General features: G+C 36.4%; 1 protein-coding gene across 20 annotated transcripts in view; it reads left to right on the forward strand.

Annotated features, from left to right (window-relative positions):
• Dmd (dystrophin) overlaps nt 1–15,447 on the forward strand; it is a 2,367,748-nt gene that overhangs the window by 2,328,524 nt on the left and 23,777 nt on the right. For all 20 annotated transcript variants that reach the window (XM_063279795.1, XM_063279798.1, XM_063279800.1 and 17 more), the window contains 2 exons: nt 12,118–12,361; nt 13,099–13,222. In XM_063279795.1, coding sequence (XP_063135865.1) covers nt 12,118–12,361; nt 13,099–13,222 — 368 coding nt within the window. The remainder of the gene's footprint in view (nt 1–12,117; nt 12,362–13,098; nt 13,223–15,447) is intronic.

The following is a 15,447-nucleotide window of genomic DNA, read 5'->3' on the forward strand; positions in this document are numbered from 1 at the left end:
TTATATTATTCGTGGTTATTATGAAGGATTAATTTCCCTAATTTCTCCCTCATCCCATTTATCATTTGTATAAAAGAAAGCTACTGCTTCCTTTGAGTTAATTTTGTATCAATCCACTTTGCTGAAGTTGTTTATCAGGTTTAGGAGTTCTCTGGTAGAATTTTTTGGGTAACTTAACTTCATTTTTTTAATGCTGACTAGCATTCTATTGTATGGGCACATCCCATTTTTATATCTATTCATAAGTTGGATATTTGGGTTATTTTGACATATTGGCTACTTATACAAGTAAAGGGAATTATTTTGAAAAACATTTTTTTAAATTTCTGTCAATGGAATACAAGATATCAAATATGGTAAGAGTGTTAAACAGTACATTTCAGAAAGTGGAAAATATGCCATTAGGTTGAATTTATTGGGAGAACTTAAGACCTTGTTTAACTACATAAGAGGGGCTCAAGTTAGAACATATAAAGTGTAAAATTATGACTCTCTTAGCGGCTATTAAACCTTATTGCTGAGCATAGATCATGAAACTTTGACATTTCACCATACTTGTCTGAAAACCCAAACACTTTTTCCAGTGATACTCTTCCTAGGGACTTGACTAATTCACCTCCAGTCCTGGTTGGCCTTTTGGTTAGAGAAGAATATCTGCTACCATGTTTTCCTTGTCAGATTTATTTTCACAGAGTGTGTCTAGGATTTATTATGACTCCTCCACTTTTGCTGAACAGATGAGAAACATATTTCTCCTATAGATAATAATGTGTATAGCACCTAATCATTAATTTGTGAAGAATCTGTAAATCTGTAAAGCTAGTTAATATTGTTAAGTTCTGGTGGAGGGTTTTTTGTTTTTTATGGTTTTTTTTTTTGGATTTGAGCAAAACATTAGATTGATGTGTCAGTGGCATACTCAGAAAATATAGCATCTAGATACATTACCCTAGTCAACTTGACCCCAAATAATTTATTTTAATGGTAATCTGGGTATTATTTGACAGTTTTCTTAAGCAACTACCATAGTTGATCAAACCCAAGGAGTTCTCATCATGATTTTAACTAAGTAACTTTATTTTTCCTAAGTGTTCATCCTTGATAAACTTCACTAAAGCACAGATGGTGGGAAATGCACACTAATTGCAAAGTTTGGAGGTAGTAGCTATAACATGGCTAGGGGCTAGAACTCAAGTGAACATCAGGCAGATTTAGAAGGCTAATTCACTTTCCTCGCACTATATATTTACATTTTCTACCAAGCTCATTACAGTTTCATAGATTGTTTTCATTTAGGATTATCTAAGTAGTGTTTTCTGATAGGGAATTTTCAGCACACCTGAGGCTCCAAATCTGAAAACCACAAAACAGAGAGAGAGAGAGAGAGAGAGAGAGAGAGAGAGAGAGAGAGAGAGAGAGAGAGAGAGGGAGGAAGGAAGGGAGGGAGAGAGAGAAACAGAAAGAGACATGGAGATAGAGACAGAGATACAGAAAGAGGGGAAAATAAGAGCAGCTGAAACAACACTATATTGCAACCAACATTTGTGGAATACATGGTATGAACAAAGCTTAGTCCCAAGAACAATTTACACACAGAATACAGACCAGTGACATTGGCTCTTCAATCCTCATAATGAGATTAGTGCTTAAGTCAGTTGCTCCATTTCAGCAGGGAGTAAATCAAGGTCTTTCTAGACATCATCTCTCAAATTCCATTTTCATTCCCTCCTCTGCCAAGGGTGGTGAAAGGCAACAGAAAGACAAGGTGTCAAAAAGTTATATTGTTCAGATTTTTCTCCTGATGTTTTTTCTCTCCACTGTATGCTTTGACATCTATTTTAAAATGCATACAACCCTGGAAGAAATGATGAATTATTCTAAAATCCCAGTAAGTATTACGTTTCTTATATAAGACCTTTACACCTAGTAAATTTCAATAGGAATTAAGAACTCTGATTTTTTCAAAAGGGAGACCCTGTTAAGGAAAAAAAAAAAGGATTAGGAATGAGCCTGGGGGAGTCCTCCCATTTTTACTGTTTTGCTCAAGGCAGATCCAAAATATGCACATTATTATTTCCTACAATGTGAGATTCTTCTTAATTAACATTGGTAATGCCAAGTCATATGAATATCTTTTCTATCTAGTCTACAGGCATTTTTAACTTGGTGTTTGATAACGTATTTTGATATAGCTTTAAATAGTTATGATTGAAAAGGTTTGTTCAGTTTCCAGTTTCAAATGTATCATGCCGGCGGACTATTATGTCTTTTTGAAAAAGGAACTACTAATTCAGTAAGTATGTAGTGGCTCATAGTTTTATATGATTTATTCTGTCAATAAAAATCTTGGTAGATTTGGTTGCATCGCTTTTAATATTGTATAAGGATTTCTAATGTCTCTGATCTGTCCCTTTTCTACAAATACTACATATTGACCCTATGTGGGCTCAGACTTATTAAATACTGTAATGTACAATAATGTTTAAGAATATATTGATCATTGGAAAATTACTTTCATTTTTTAATTCACATATATATTTAAATACCTATATAATTACTCTTAGAAGGGGAGTTCCATTTAAAGAGTAGATGACCTATGTGAAATCATTTTATCTCTGCAAATTAGTAGAGGTTACAAAGGACTGTTGTAGTTATCTATGCTAGTTAGCATTGCCTTAGAGATACTTGTAAATCATTGCAAGGGACCAGTTGCTTTCACGTTCCCACCTAGTAGCGATGAGTCAATAAACCATGCCAACTTTTCTGCCCATTAGGTGCTTAGGAAATGTAAGTTTGTACCTGGGCAACAGAGTTTGTACACTTTGTGACAAAATTAATCAGCAACAACTATGTATGTATAACATGGAAGGTTGTTTTAGCTCTATAGAGAATAAGAAATTAATAATGGAATGGGAAAATTTTTTAGGATGACTGGCTACAAGAAGAAATCATAGTGACAGAAGCCATGTGCAATGAATTTGAATTAGTGTTCTTTAGGGAGCTCTGAGAAAAATACAATTTACAAGATAATCAAGAATGTAAATAGATTCTCTGTGGAGTTATTGTCTGATCCCTGACATATATTCATCTATATTGAAATTACTCCATGACTTCATCCTAACAATTAAAGAATCAGTAGGGGTGAGATTTACAGCTTCAAGAAGCTGGTATGTATCAGTTAGGGATGTAAATTTGTAAGCGACTGTTAAAATGAGTAAATTGTGTACTCGTGCAAACTCTTTAAAACAATTCACCTTGAGAGCCATAGCATATCTATAATCCCAGCACTTGGAGGTGGAGGGAAAAGGGTCAGCAATTCCAGGCAAATTGGTACTGCACAACAAAACATTGTCTCAAACAATGTAAAGCCTCTTACCTTGAAATGGCAGTTATATAGTAGTATCTTATCAATAATTTAAGGGAATAACCTCCTGTACATGTCTTATAAACACTGGATTAAAAAAAAATCTAGACACTGGAAAGATGGCTCTGTGATTAAGAGGACTTGAGTTTAATTCTCGGCTCCAATGCCAGATAACTTACAACTACTTCTCAGTCCAGCTCCAAGGGATCCAGTATTGTTGTCTGACTCATGTATATATGTAGCCCCTCACCCACAATTAAAAACAACATAAATCTTAAATAATTCTAGCATTATAGTATGTTTTAAAAGTATATAATTTTAGCTATGTGAATAGATACACCAAGCTGAAAAGCTGTGTTGCCCAATCTCTAACAAAAATATAACCTAAAAGTCCTGTGACCATGACTGTATTTATTTTAAAGCAATTGGCATTATGGCACATGCTTAATGCAGAAAGACCATAAGTTCTGGGTCAGCCTGGACTATACATTAAGTTCTCAATGTGCCTAGACCTTATTACAAAGCTGTATTTGAAGAACAAAACAAAGCAAAACCTAAAGCCAAAGCTTCATTTAATTAAACTTGTCTCCATGGGACTGAAGAGATGGCTCCTGGGTTATAGCCACTTCTGTTCTTCTAGAGGATCTGAGTTCAATTCTCAACACACTCATGATGGCTTTCATCCATTTATAACTCCAGTTCCAGGAGATCAAGTGCCCTGTTCTGGCTTCCATGTGAAGTAGCCACGCCCATGTTGCACAGATACACCTACAGGCAAACACTCATACCTACACATTAAAAAAAAATTAGTTTTTTGTCATCTCAAATTCAGCCTCATGTATCAATGCTTCTTGATAAATCTGAGCATTTATAAGTCACTTAAAAAAGAATTTAGACTTAAAGAACTTTACATCTTATTTAATTGTTGGCTGAGAAACCACCTTTAGTTGAGAGGCTAGCCTGGGTTATATAGTGAATTCTAAACCACCCATGGCTATAAAATGAGACCTTGTAAAGAGACTTTCCCTGAGTTGCATATCATATCAGAACTCTTGGCATAACAAGATGTGTCACATCAAAGCCTCAGGGTAGTAAGCAATCAATCAAGTTACTTAATTAAAGCTAAAAGCCATAAGTTTATCATATTTTTATTTAGGGAATGAATGCTTGATTGACTCATTGGAGTAGTGCATCGTGGAATGAATTAATACTAAGAGAACCTTGACTATACATCTGAAAAAATCTGTATGCCCTGGTTTCCTCTGATTAAGATGAGATTAGCTCTTATACTAAGTCATCTTCCTTTGCTCTCGCATTTATCTAGTGGCAGTTAATATATGAGATGAAAAATGAGAAGGACATAGCTTAACTTTAAAATTAGATAAATATCTTTGTGGACCAGAAATGGCAAGAAAAGCTAAACAGATGGTAGTGAGCAATAAATGAGATAAATTTGTGGTCTTCCAGCTCCTGATATCATAAAAGTGATTTAAAATTATCTTTAGACAGTGGGTACCCAGAGCCAAGATTGCTGTTCGAAATCAGGGCCACACAAAATACATATACATATACATATACATATACATATACATATACATATACATATACATACACACACACACACACACACACACACACACACACACACACACACTTGTACTTGAGCACAGACATTTTGACCTCTTTATCGAACAACAACTTAAATCCAAACATGAGGCTAATGTATAGAGCATGGGAGGCTGGTAGGTGGGTCAGCACTACAGCCTTGAAAGCAGCATCTGAAACAATCTGCCTACTGCCTGGTGGTGAGATGTGTGGTGTTTCTACATCACTCAGTGTAGATGCCAACAGAAGATATGGTTGTAGACTATCACTCCCAAAATGGTGAATGGGAGCAGCCTCAAAGTCAGTTGACACACAGAAAGAGAAGTTCAGAAGAACAAAGATAAAGGAAAACCTAGGCACATGTTTTTCGAGCATGTTTTCACCGAGAGTCCAAAAGAAGTAATGATAGCACGCCTCCCTCCAATGGACCATCAAAAGATGGAGTCTAGAGAATGTTACAACAAATATTGCTTGAAATTGCATTCATGACAATCAAAGATATAAATAAAGGAGTACCATTCACTAAAATCTGATTCTTTACAAATGAAAAAGCCATTGACATTTTGTAAACTCCACAAACTATACATTTGACCGAACTGGGTGAAAGGTTAGGGAAGGGAAGGAAAATAATATGCTTAGAAACACGGTATACACAAAGCTGAGGGGGAAGGACAAGATACACAAGTGCATAATTAAGAGAAGTAGAGAACTGACCTTTAGGATTGACCTTGACATTTAAGGGCTTTTCAGAAGAAAATGGAAAGAATTACACAAAGGGGCTAAAAAAACTAACTATAAATGTATTTCAGAATTTAAGAAGGATGTGAGTCTTCAATTAAATGTTCTCCCAAGAGGCCAGTAACTGTGTAGAAAGAAAAATCTATGTACAGCAGTTAGTGTTCGTTATACCTCAGCTTTGAGAAGCCTTGGGTGATTAGCCTGAGCTTCTGTCATCGAAAGACAGAAAACTAGAAATGAAATGTGTTGTATATACTTAATCATGTTTCCCACAAAGACGCTTAAGTGCTAACTTACAAAAAGAGGCTTGTGGACAACTGGACCACAGAATCAGTATAACAAGAAAGATGTCTCTAGAAGAGATAGTCTTCTGTTCTATCTTTATGACAGTAAGTGACAAAACAGTAATAACATTGTTACATCATTCAGAAGTAAATGTGCAAACTAGTGGTACTGAAGAGCACCACTAGTGACCCAGTTTGGTAAAAGGAAGGATTAACAACAATTTACAAATATCAATTCTACTATTTCAAGGGAAGTGGTTTTCTTTTAATATTTATTTATGTGTATGAATGTTTTACTTACATTTGTGTAAGTGCCTGCTGACCATGGAGGTCAGAAGAGAATGTTGGCTCTTTTGAAACTGGGATGAAGGGCCATTGTAAACCATCAGATGGATGCTAGGAAATAAATCTAGGTCCTCTAGAAGAACTCTTAACTGCCTAACTAAAACACCCCTCCTTAGCCCCAATAGTAGTGCCTGCGCGCGCGCGCGCGTGTGTGTGTGTGTGTGTGTGTGTGTGTGTGTGTGTGTGTGTGTGTGTGTGTGTGTGTGTGTATGTAAAACTGCATGATACAAGGAAGGGAAAATAAAGATTGTTGCTGTGGAATGAACACCTCTGAACATAGCTTCCATTTCCTAGAAACAGTTAACTGATTGCTTGATAAAATGCTCACGAATTGGATTTAATTAATTTGGACAACTACATAAATTTGGTTTAGATGTAGAGATGCAGAGATGCAGAGTCTGGCTGAAGGGAAGTAAACATCCATGAAGTTTGTATCACTGCTTTACCAGTGGTGATTGTTAAGAAACACACTTACTTCACAAACAGCTCTTGGAGATTGATTGCAAGAGGATCTCAGTCGGTATAGTCTAGTGATTGATTCTGTTCTTATAAATCAAAAAGATCAAAGATTGATTTCCTTCATGACTTTAAATTCCTGAAATTTTTGTGCAGTTTAGTACGAGGTACGGCTAAAATAATAACAGATTAAGAGTTTCCTGTGTCATTGTGGAATCTAGATTTATTTGACCCTAAATTTTTTAGTCTGGAGCACAAGCCATTTCTCTAATGTTAAACCTTCTTCATGAGATAATCTGACTGTCTCATATATTATTCAATGGAAAATCTCCTCTTTGCTCCTGGCCAGAACTTCTTCATTTATCTTGTCTAGAGAAATAATTATCTAAGAACAGCTGAAATCTGTTTTAGATTACTAAAATCTGAAATTTGCTGAAATCCAAAATTTTAGTTTGCTAGTTATTGTAACCAGAAGGGTGTCAAAGGCAGAGTATCCTTGTTTGTAATTGTATGTTCAGTAACTTCCAAAGCATTAAGATACTTGTATTCCATAATATTGTCTGTATTCCCTAGAATGGCAATTGAGTATAACCAGAACTGAGTGGAACAGTTATCGAGGGAAAAAAATCAATAACAATCTAAGTCTTTATACCTATAACTGCATAAAGCCCCATGTAAGTAGGTTATAATAGATTCAAAAGGAGAAACTAATAGATTATTTCAACATTCATCTAAGAAATTGGTTAGCTGCATGTTATCAGAAATTTAGTAAACACACAGACAATGCCAACATTAATGGACTTTATGTATACTGTCTTATGGAAAGGAACATACATATTTTTAAATACTCATTTAAAGATGATTATGAGCTAGAACTAGATCATATCCGGATAAAATGTTAACTGAATTAAAAAGTAGACCAAAATGATTAGAAAAATGGTTGGAAATAGAAAAAAACTGTACCTCTAAATCACAATGTGTTGAATTTAAAAGTTCACAAACATTACAAAATATAAGTAAACAAATTAAATCAAGTAATATATATATATATATATATAGTTGATGCAGAGATTGAGAAATGCATCCCAAACTTTCTAAAAACTGTAAAAATAAAAAGTAATCATTAATGGGTCCACACTTTTAATCTAGGCACTAGAGGACAGAAGCAGGAGGATCTCTGTGATTTTGAGGCCATGCAGGTCTATGTACAGAATTCCAGGCCAGCCAGGCCTACATAGTGAGACCCCCATTTCAAACAATAATAGCAAATGGCATTGAAAATCAACAGAGAAACAAAAGAGAAATACATAAAGCCATGGATATGAAATATTGTAGCTATAACACAAAAATAATGAAGAGCTTTGTAACATTCCTGTGTGTGAAAACTCAATTATATAAACTTAGTTCTTCTCAGTTTTAATATCTAAATTCAATATAATTCAAACTCAAAATGTGATCAGGGATTTTCATAAAATATGAAAATTTGATATGAAAATCATACAGATCAAAGAGATTACAATAACCTAGATAATTTTGAGGAAGAATAGAGTGGAAATGTGAAGTCCTACCAGCAATTGATTTAAAGTTATACAAACCAATGAAATAGAGTAGAGAGTACATAAGTACAACTGTGTGTTGATGAACACTTGATGTTCTGCAGAGGCAATGACAAAGACCAAGTAGTGAGTGGTGTTGCTATCAATGCTCATCTGTGAGAGGAAAGTAAAATTAGATCATAGGTTCACACTATATACAAAAAGATTTTGTAAAAATTAAAGTCCCAAATGAAAAAGGTAAAAAATTAATTTTTAAAGAACCTGCTATTTGTTTTCTATGTGTGTTGGGTTAAGTTCCACACTTAAGGGGTCAGAGGACAAAATGTACAAGTTGGTTCTCTCCACTATTTAAGTTCTACTGATTGAATTCAGGTCAAGTTTGCCTGCACACTTGACCTGTTAAGCCATCTCCCTGGTCCACAGTTTTTATATATAATTTAACTTTCATTGAAAATAGCTGTTTTACATACAATATATTCTGATCCAAGTTTCTCCTCCCCGAACTCCTCCCAGATTCTCCACACTTACCCTAACTCACATTCTTTCTTTATCTCTCTGTCTTTTTTTCATTAGAAAATGGGCAACTAAACACACACACACACACACACACACACACACACACACACACACACACACACACACCTGATTAGGGCAAAACAAGCAAACATTCAGGGGAAAAAAGAGCCAAAGGAAAAGCCTAAGAAGCATACAGTTGCATATCCACACAGAAATACACACAAACACAGAGTGGGGTGGGGAGATCCCATGAAAACATGAAATCAGAAACCATACTATATAAGCAAAAGATTTGTGAGATAAAAAAAAAACTTACCCAAAGAAAGCATTATAAGACAAATCCTTCCAAAAACACCCCGGACTTCATTTTGTGTTAGTCATCTATGGCTGGCCATTGAACCTGCCGTTGAGTGAGTGTGGTTTATATACCTAGCTACCCAGAGAGACTCCATTGGAGGAAACTAATGTTTTCTTTGTGGGTTATTGTCAGTTGGAGATCGGGCTGTGTGCCCACTTCCCCCCTTACTGCTAGGAACCCATGTGGCTTAGCCCTGTGCAGGCTCTGTGCATCCTGTCACACCGTCTGGGAGTTCATAGGTGTATCAGTCCTGTGGTGTTTAGAAGGCCTTGTTTGCTTGCTGTCTTCCATCCGCACTGGCTCATACAATTTTTCTGCCTCCTTCACAAAGCTCCCTGAACTGTTATGGGGAGGATTTGACGGAGATATCCCTATAAGGACTGAGTGTTCCAAAGTTTATCACTTGCTGGTCATTGTCCAGTTGTAGGTCTTTGTATTTGTTCCTATGTACTTACCACAGGAGGACACTTCTCTGATGATGGCCGAGCAAGACACTGATCTATGGATATAGAAAAATACTATTGATTCATTTCATGGCTACATTCTCTCAGCAGAACAGTGGTATTTGGTTTTCTCCTTAGGTACATGGTCTATCTAGTCTCAGGTTCTCAGCCACCTGAGCAGTATCAGGAATGGGCTCCATCTTGTGTACTGCTCCTTAGTTGTAATCAAATACTGGTTGGCAACTCTCACAACTTTTGTACCACTATTGCATCAAAGTCATCAATGAAGTTCAAAGAGTTTGTAGCTGGATCTGTGTCTACCTTTCCCCTTTGGTGGCCTGCAGCAAACGGTAGTTCAGTACCATGAAAGCTAGTCAATAGTGGTGAAGGTTCTAGTCAGGTACTAGTTAGATTCATCCATAATCAATGAGTTATATAGCTGTTATCTCTATCAGTAGGGCCTAGAACATATATATGTATTTATGTATTCACATATGCATACATACATATATATATATTCTTTTCCTATTGTATATTATATCCTATTGTATATTCTACTGTGTTGTATATTATATATTCAGTATCCTATTATAAATTCTGTATGTAAAGCATTTGTATATATATTCATATATATAATATCTATGTGTATATTTACATATATATGTATATATATATGTATATATATATATATATATATATATACAGGCAAAATACTCTCACACAAAAACAAAGTAAGCAAATCTAAAAATTAATATAATTGAATGAACTAATATGTCCTATATATATTAACTTAAAAAGGATAGGCATCTCTACTCTATCAAGAACTTTAATAAGGATGAAACAATTCAGCAGGATATCAGGCCCTGCCTACAAAGGCTCAAGGTCTTACAATCTTTTTTTAAATTAATTATTTCATGTATTTACATCTCAAATATTGCCCCCCCACCTGGTCCCTCTTCTCGGAGTTTTCCCCCTCATTCCTCCTCCCCATTGCCTCTAAGAGGATGTTACCCCCAGCCTTTCCCTTCCCTGGGGCATTTAGTTTCTACAGGATTAGGTGCATCGTCTCCCACTGAAAGGCCTGCCAATCTTGACCTGATACCTACAACCAGACTTTACCTCTTTAAGGTTCTACAACCTTCCCTAACAGCAGCAGCAGCTGGGGACCAAGTATTTAAAAACATATTCATATGGGAGACATTTCACATTAACCATCAACAGTCAGTTATGACAGAAGTTCAACTCACCAGTGATCAGAAATGTGAAGATTAAAATATAGCTATCAGATGGTCAAAGGTATGAAGGTTTGGTAATTCCAAGGTTTTATTTTTATGAGAGTGTGTGGCAAAGAGAATGTTACATTCACTACTGCTAAGAGAGTGCATTGGTAAAACCATTTATGAGACCACTTTGGTGCAGCATATGAAGCATTTACACAGACCCCTAACTCCTATATCAAGATGTATATTTATAGAATCCTTTAAACTGGTTTCCAAAGAGACTGCTGTTAAGGAAGTTCATTACATCATGGTTTGTAATAGTGGGAAACTGAAAACTTGGACATATTCAAGCAACAAGATAAAACCTTATAGCAATAAAGTCACTATTTTGTACCGACATGGATACAGCTGCAGAAATGATGTTGAAGGCCAGAGCAACTTATAACGGTATGTATATTCTTCAGCAGAAAGTTCTTAAATGAAATATTTAAGAACATGCAAAGGAATGATGCTAGATTGAATCATGCAAAGCGACTATTTTTCCCTAAGAATAGACAGTAATAGCATCATAATTTCAAGGTAACACAGGACTACATGCATGGTATTGATGGACATAGAATTCACTATGGCATTATCTTTTTAGCAGTGATGCTGAGGAGAGAATGGTATGGGATTGATAAGGTACATTGGGGTAGCTTCAGGTTTGGCTGCCACAGTTTATGGCAGATTATGGCAGGTGTTAAGTTTATTAAAGCTGGGTGATAGGTACACATGGTCATACTCTGTATGTGTGTGTGAGTGTATGTACATGTGTGCATGCGTGCGTATGTGCATGTGTGTGTGTGTATTCTACATTTCTGTTGATACTTTGATTTTTTCTAAAGAAAAAGTTTTAATCGAGGCATAAAATTTTAATCTCCCATTAGAAAGAAATATTTACAAAATGATTAAATCTTCTGATGCTTCCTTATCTGAACATAGCACCCATGAGACTTTTAGTATGACATAAAAAATTGAGAAACATCTCTCCTCACACACCAGTCAAAAGCTTCCAATTTTATTTTGTTCCTTTAACATCGGTAAGATCATCCTCATACAAACCATTCATTAGTGCCTCTCTTTTGTTCACTGTCGTTTTGTGGTGGTCAGTTTCATCTGTATGCCAGAGATATGAAATCTACTGATGAGGCTAAATTGTTTTCCTCTTCTTTCTTAACTTCTGATACCTACAGAAATCTGCAAGCAGAATATGATCGTCTGAAGCAGCAGCATGAGCATAAAGGCCTGTCCCCACTGCCGTCTCCTCCTGAGATGATGCCCACCTCTCCCCAGAGTCCCAGGGATGCTGAACTCATTGCTGAGGCCAAGCTACTGCGCCAACACAAAGGACGTCTGGAAGCCAGGATGCAAATCCTGGAAGACCACAATAAACAACTGGAGTCTCAGTTACATAGACTGAGGCAGCTCCTGGAGCAAGTAAGGCATCCCCACCTCTCTAAGATGGCTAGTTCCAAACTTTCACATTCCTCCTTTAAACAAAACCAAAAGACAGAACTCAGGTGCTTGGACTTCAACTTTAAAGTACTTTTCAATATGTCTTTGACATCCTTTCCTCTCCCGATGTGATTTTGGTCTGGGGATTGCTTTCTGTTCATTTGTTTTACCACTTGGAAATGCATTTCATAAGGAAATGTCAGTCGTTTCTTCGTGGTATACCTTGAGGCTCTTTTCCTCTCCAAATCACTAACATGTAATTTAAATATTTACACATCCGCTGGGAGCCTAGGAAGATATAGCATTAAAACAGACCCCAGCCAGACATGCTCTAGGTTTTCTAAGAATTTAAATATTAAAATAATGTTCATTTCTATTGTGGTTCTTTATACTTCACGGCTTTTATATGTACGCTGTTCTCACTTGATCTTCTCAATCATTTAGCCTTTTAATTTTGTGTCTTAAATCTTGTTTGACCATATCTATATTTCTCTGCACTTTTATAACTGAAGACAGTTCAGCTGCAAAGATATATGCATGGATTATATCTACAATAAAATATCACGCGTTCTTCAATTTCTGAGAATTTTCTAAGTAGGATTGGTAATAATGTCTGAGTCCTGGGTGTCTATAACAATCTGATTTTTTGAGTCTATAGTATTCCTATAGTGTTTGTGAGTTTATTATGGAAAATAATATTCTTCCGTTGCATCCTTTAGCCCCAGGCTGAGGCCAAGGTGAATGGCACCACGGTGTCCTCTCCTTCTACCTCGCTGCAGAGGTCAGATAGCAGTCAGCCTATGCTGCTCCGAGTGGTTGGCAGTCAAACTTCAGAATCTATGGGTAAGTATCAGCTCCTTCTAGAATTACTTTTAGTGTACTGTAGTGTACTGTTTTGCTACCAGTACAAATTGTGAAGCCACACCTGTGTCACATATGCCTTAGAGCAACTCGTGTGATTAATTAACTAGAAAGATAGTATGAAAAGCGATGTAGAGAGAAATTGCTCTGCAGGGGAAAAGTAGAATCATATTTTAGGGATGCTTAACTCATTTTATTTTAGGAAACTTTTGAATATCATATCATACGTAAGAATATTTGAAAAGATATTTCTTAGAAGATGTATTTGAAGCCTGCATCTGCCCAAAGAAAACCTTTTCTAGATGTATACAGCAGTTAGGAGGTATTTGTTCAGGCCAAGATATATGAATTCTGGACAGGGTCTACATTTACAGAAATGGGAGGGGGCATCTATGATACTGCTGCATGTAGATAGTTTCTAGGACCTAGGGTCTGACTGCAAATTGTCAAGAAGAAATGAAGAGAGATTTGTTGCCAATATAGAATCAAGTATTTTTCCCCTTTCCCTGAGCTATACATAGGGTTTTCAATGTATTATGCAAGTATTTTACCACAGAACTATACTATACCCCAACCCCAGGATATATATATATATATATATATATATATATATATATATATATATATATATATATATATATAGTTTCTAAGCTATGTATGTTATTATTTGTATGTATATGTGTATGCCAGTTGACACAGTTGCTGGAAACTGAGATCTGCTCCTCTGCAAGAGGAGCAAACACTCTCAACCACTGAACCGTCTCTCTAGCCAACCCCCCCAGGAGTACATTTTGATTGTTTTGTAATGCATTTAAGAAAACATCAGACTTCCAGAATTAAATTACACATCCATGGATTTGACTGCTGAAGGATAGGAGACAAGAAATATATTACAAAGGTATCTGGATGCAATACTTTGTGGAAGTCTTTTGGTTCTGTTTTTCTTTCTGTTGCTATGACAAAAGCCATGACCTAAGTCAGTGTAGGGGAGGAAGTGTTTATTTCAGTTTATAGCTTACAGTCTATCACTGAGAGGTCAGGGCAAGAACTTAAACAGGAACTCGAAGCAAAAACTACTGAGGAATTCTGCTTTTTGGTGCATAGACCCACACTTAGCTAGCTTTCTAATAAAGGCCAGGGCCTTTTTGCCCATGAATGGTGCTGCAGACAGTAAGCTGGGCCCTCCTACATCAATTAACAATCAACAAGATCCCCCTTAGACATCCTTTCCAGCCAGCCTATCCAGGCAATACTTGAATTGAGATTCTCTCCTTAGGTGACCCTAAACTGTGTCATGTTGACAATTAACACTAAATAGACAACCTCTATTTGAATAATGGTGTGGTGAAGAACAGAGAAGTAGATACAACGTTGAGGAAGATATGCTCAAAAGGATGAAATCTAAATGAAGAAGAAAGTTAATTACAGCCAATGAGATCATTATGAGTGATGGATCACTTCAGAGAAAGCAGTTTCAGAGAATCTGAGAAGTTGATCAGTGAAAAGAAATGAAAATTAAGGAAAGAAACTTTTAGAACACTTTGTTTTGGTTTTCCCATTGCTGAGATAAATACCTGAGGAAAGCAGCTTGAGGGTGAAAGGGCTTCTTTTGGCTTAGATTGAGGGTACAGTCTATCACAGTGGGGAAGGCATGAGTGCAGAAGCTCCAGAAAGCTGCTCATGTTAGATCCCCTGTTAGGAAATAGGAAGAGATGAATGCGGGTCCCTAGCTCACATTCTCCTTTTTATAGTCAGACCAGAAGCCTAGTCAATGAAAAGATATCGCCTGCATTTAGGATGGGTCTTCCCAGTTCAGTTAACCTAGTCTAAAGCTTCCTCACAGACATGCCTACATATAGTCTTCTAGATTCTGCCACGTTGACAGGTAAACCTCACAAATCCCAAGTAGGAATGAGGGCTTAAGACAGAGTTAATTGAATTTGGGGATGAAATGTTAAGTGGTTAGCATGGTCTTATGTCATTTATTCTTCTTTGGGAACCTCTGCACAGAACTGGGTTCTATGAAAGCTGTAATTGGTGTTGCCTACATGATAACATAAGAGTACAAGGCAGAAGCTATACTTCAGTGTCATGAATGGTTATGGCAGCACTTGTTAGGGAGTGTTTATTCTTTGTCTTGTGCTGTTAGATAGTCATGTTTAATGAATTCCACCAGAATTTGATCTGTTTCCTTCATTTCTCCTCTT

This window comes from Rattus norvegicus, chromosome X (genome assembly GCF_036323735.1).
Source record: "Rattus norvegicus strain BN/NHsdMcwi chromosome X, GRCr8, whole genome shotgun sequence".
In the NCBI taxonomy this organism is placed as follows: Eukaryota; Metazoa; Chordata; class Mammalia; order Rodentia; family Muridae; genus Rattus; species Rattus norvegicus.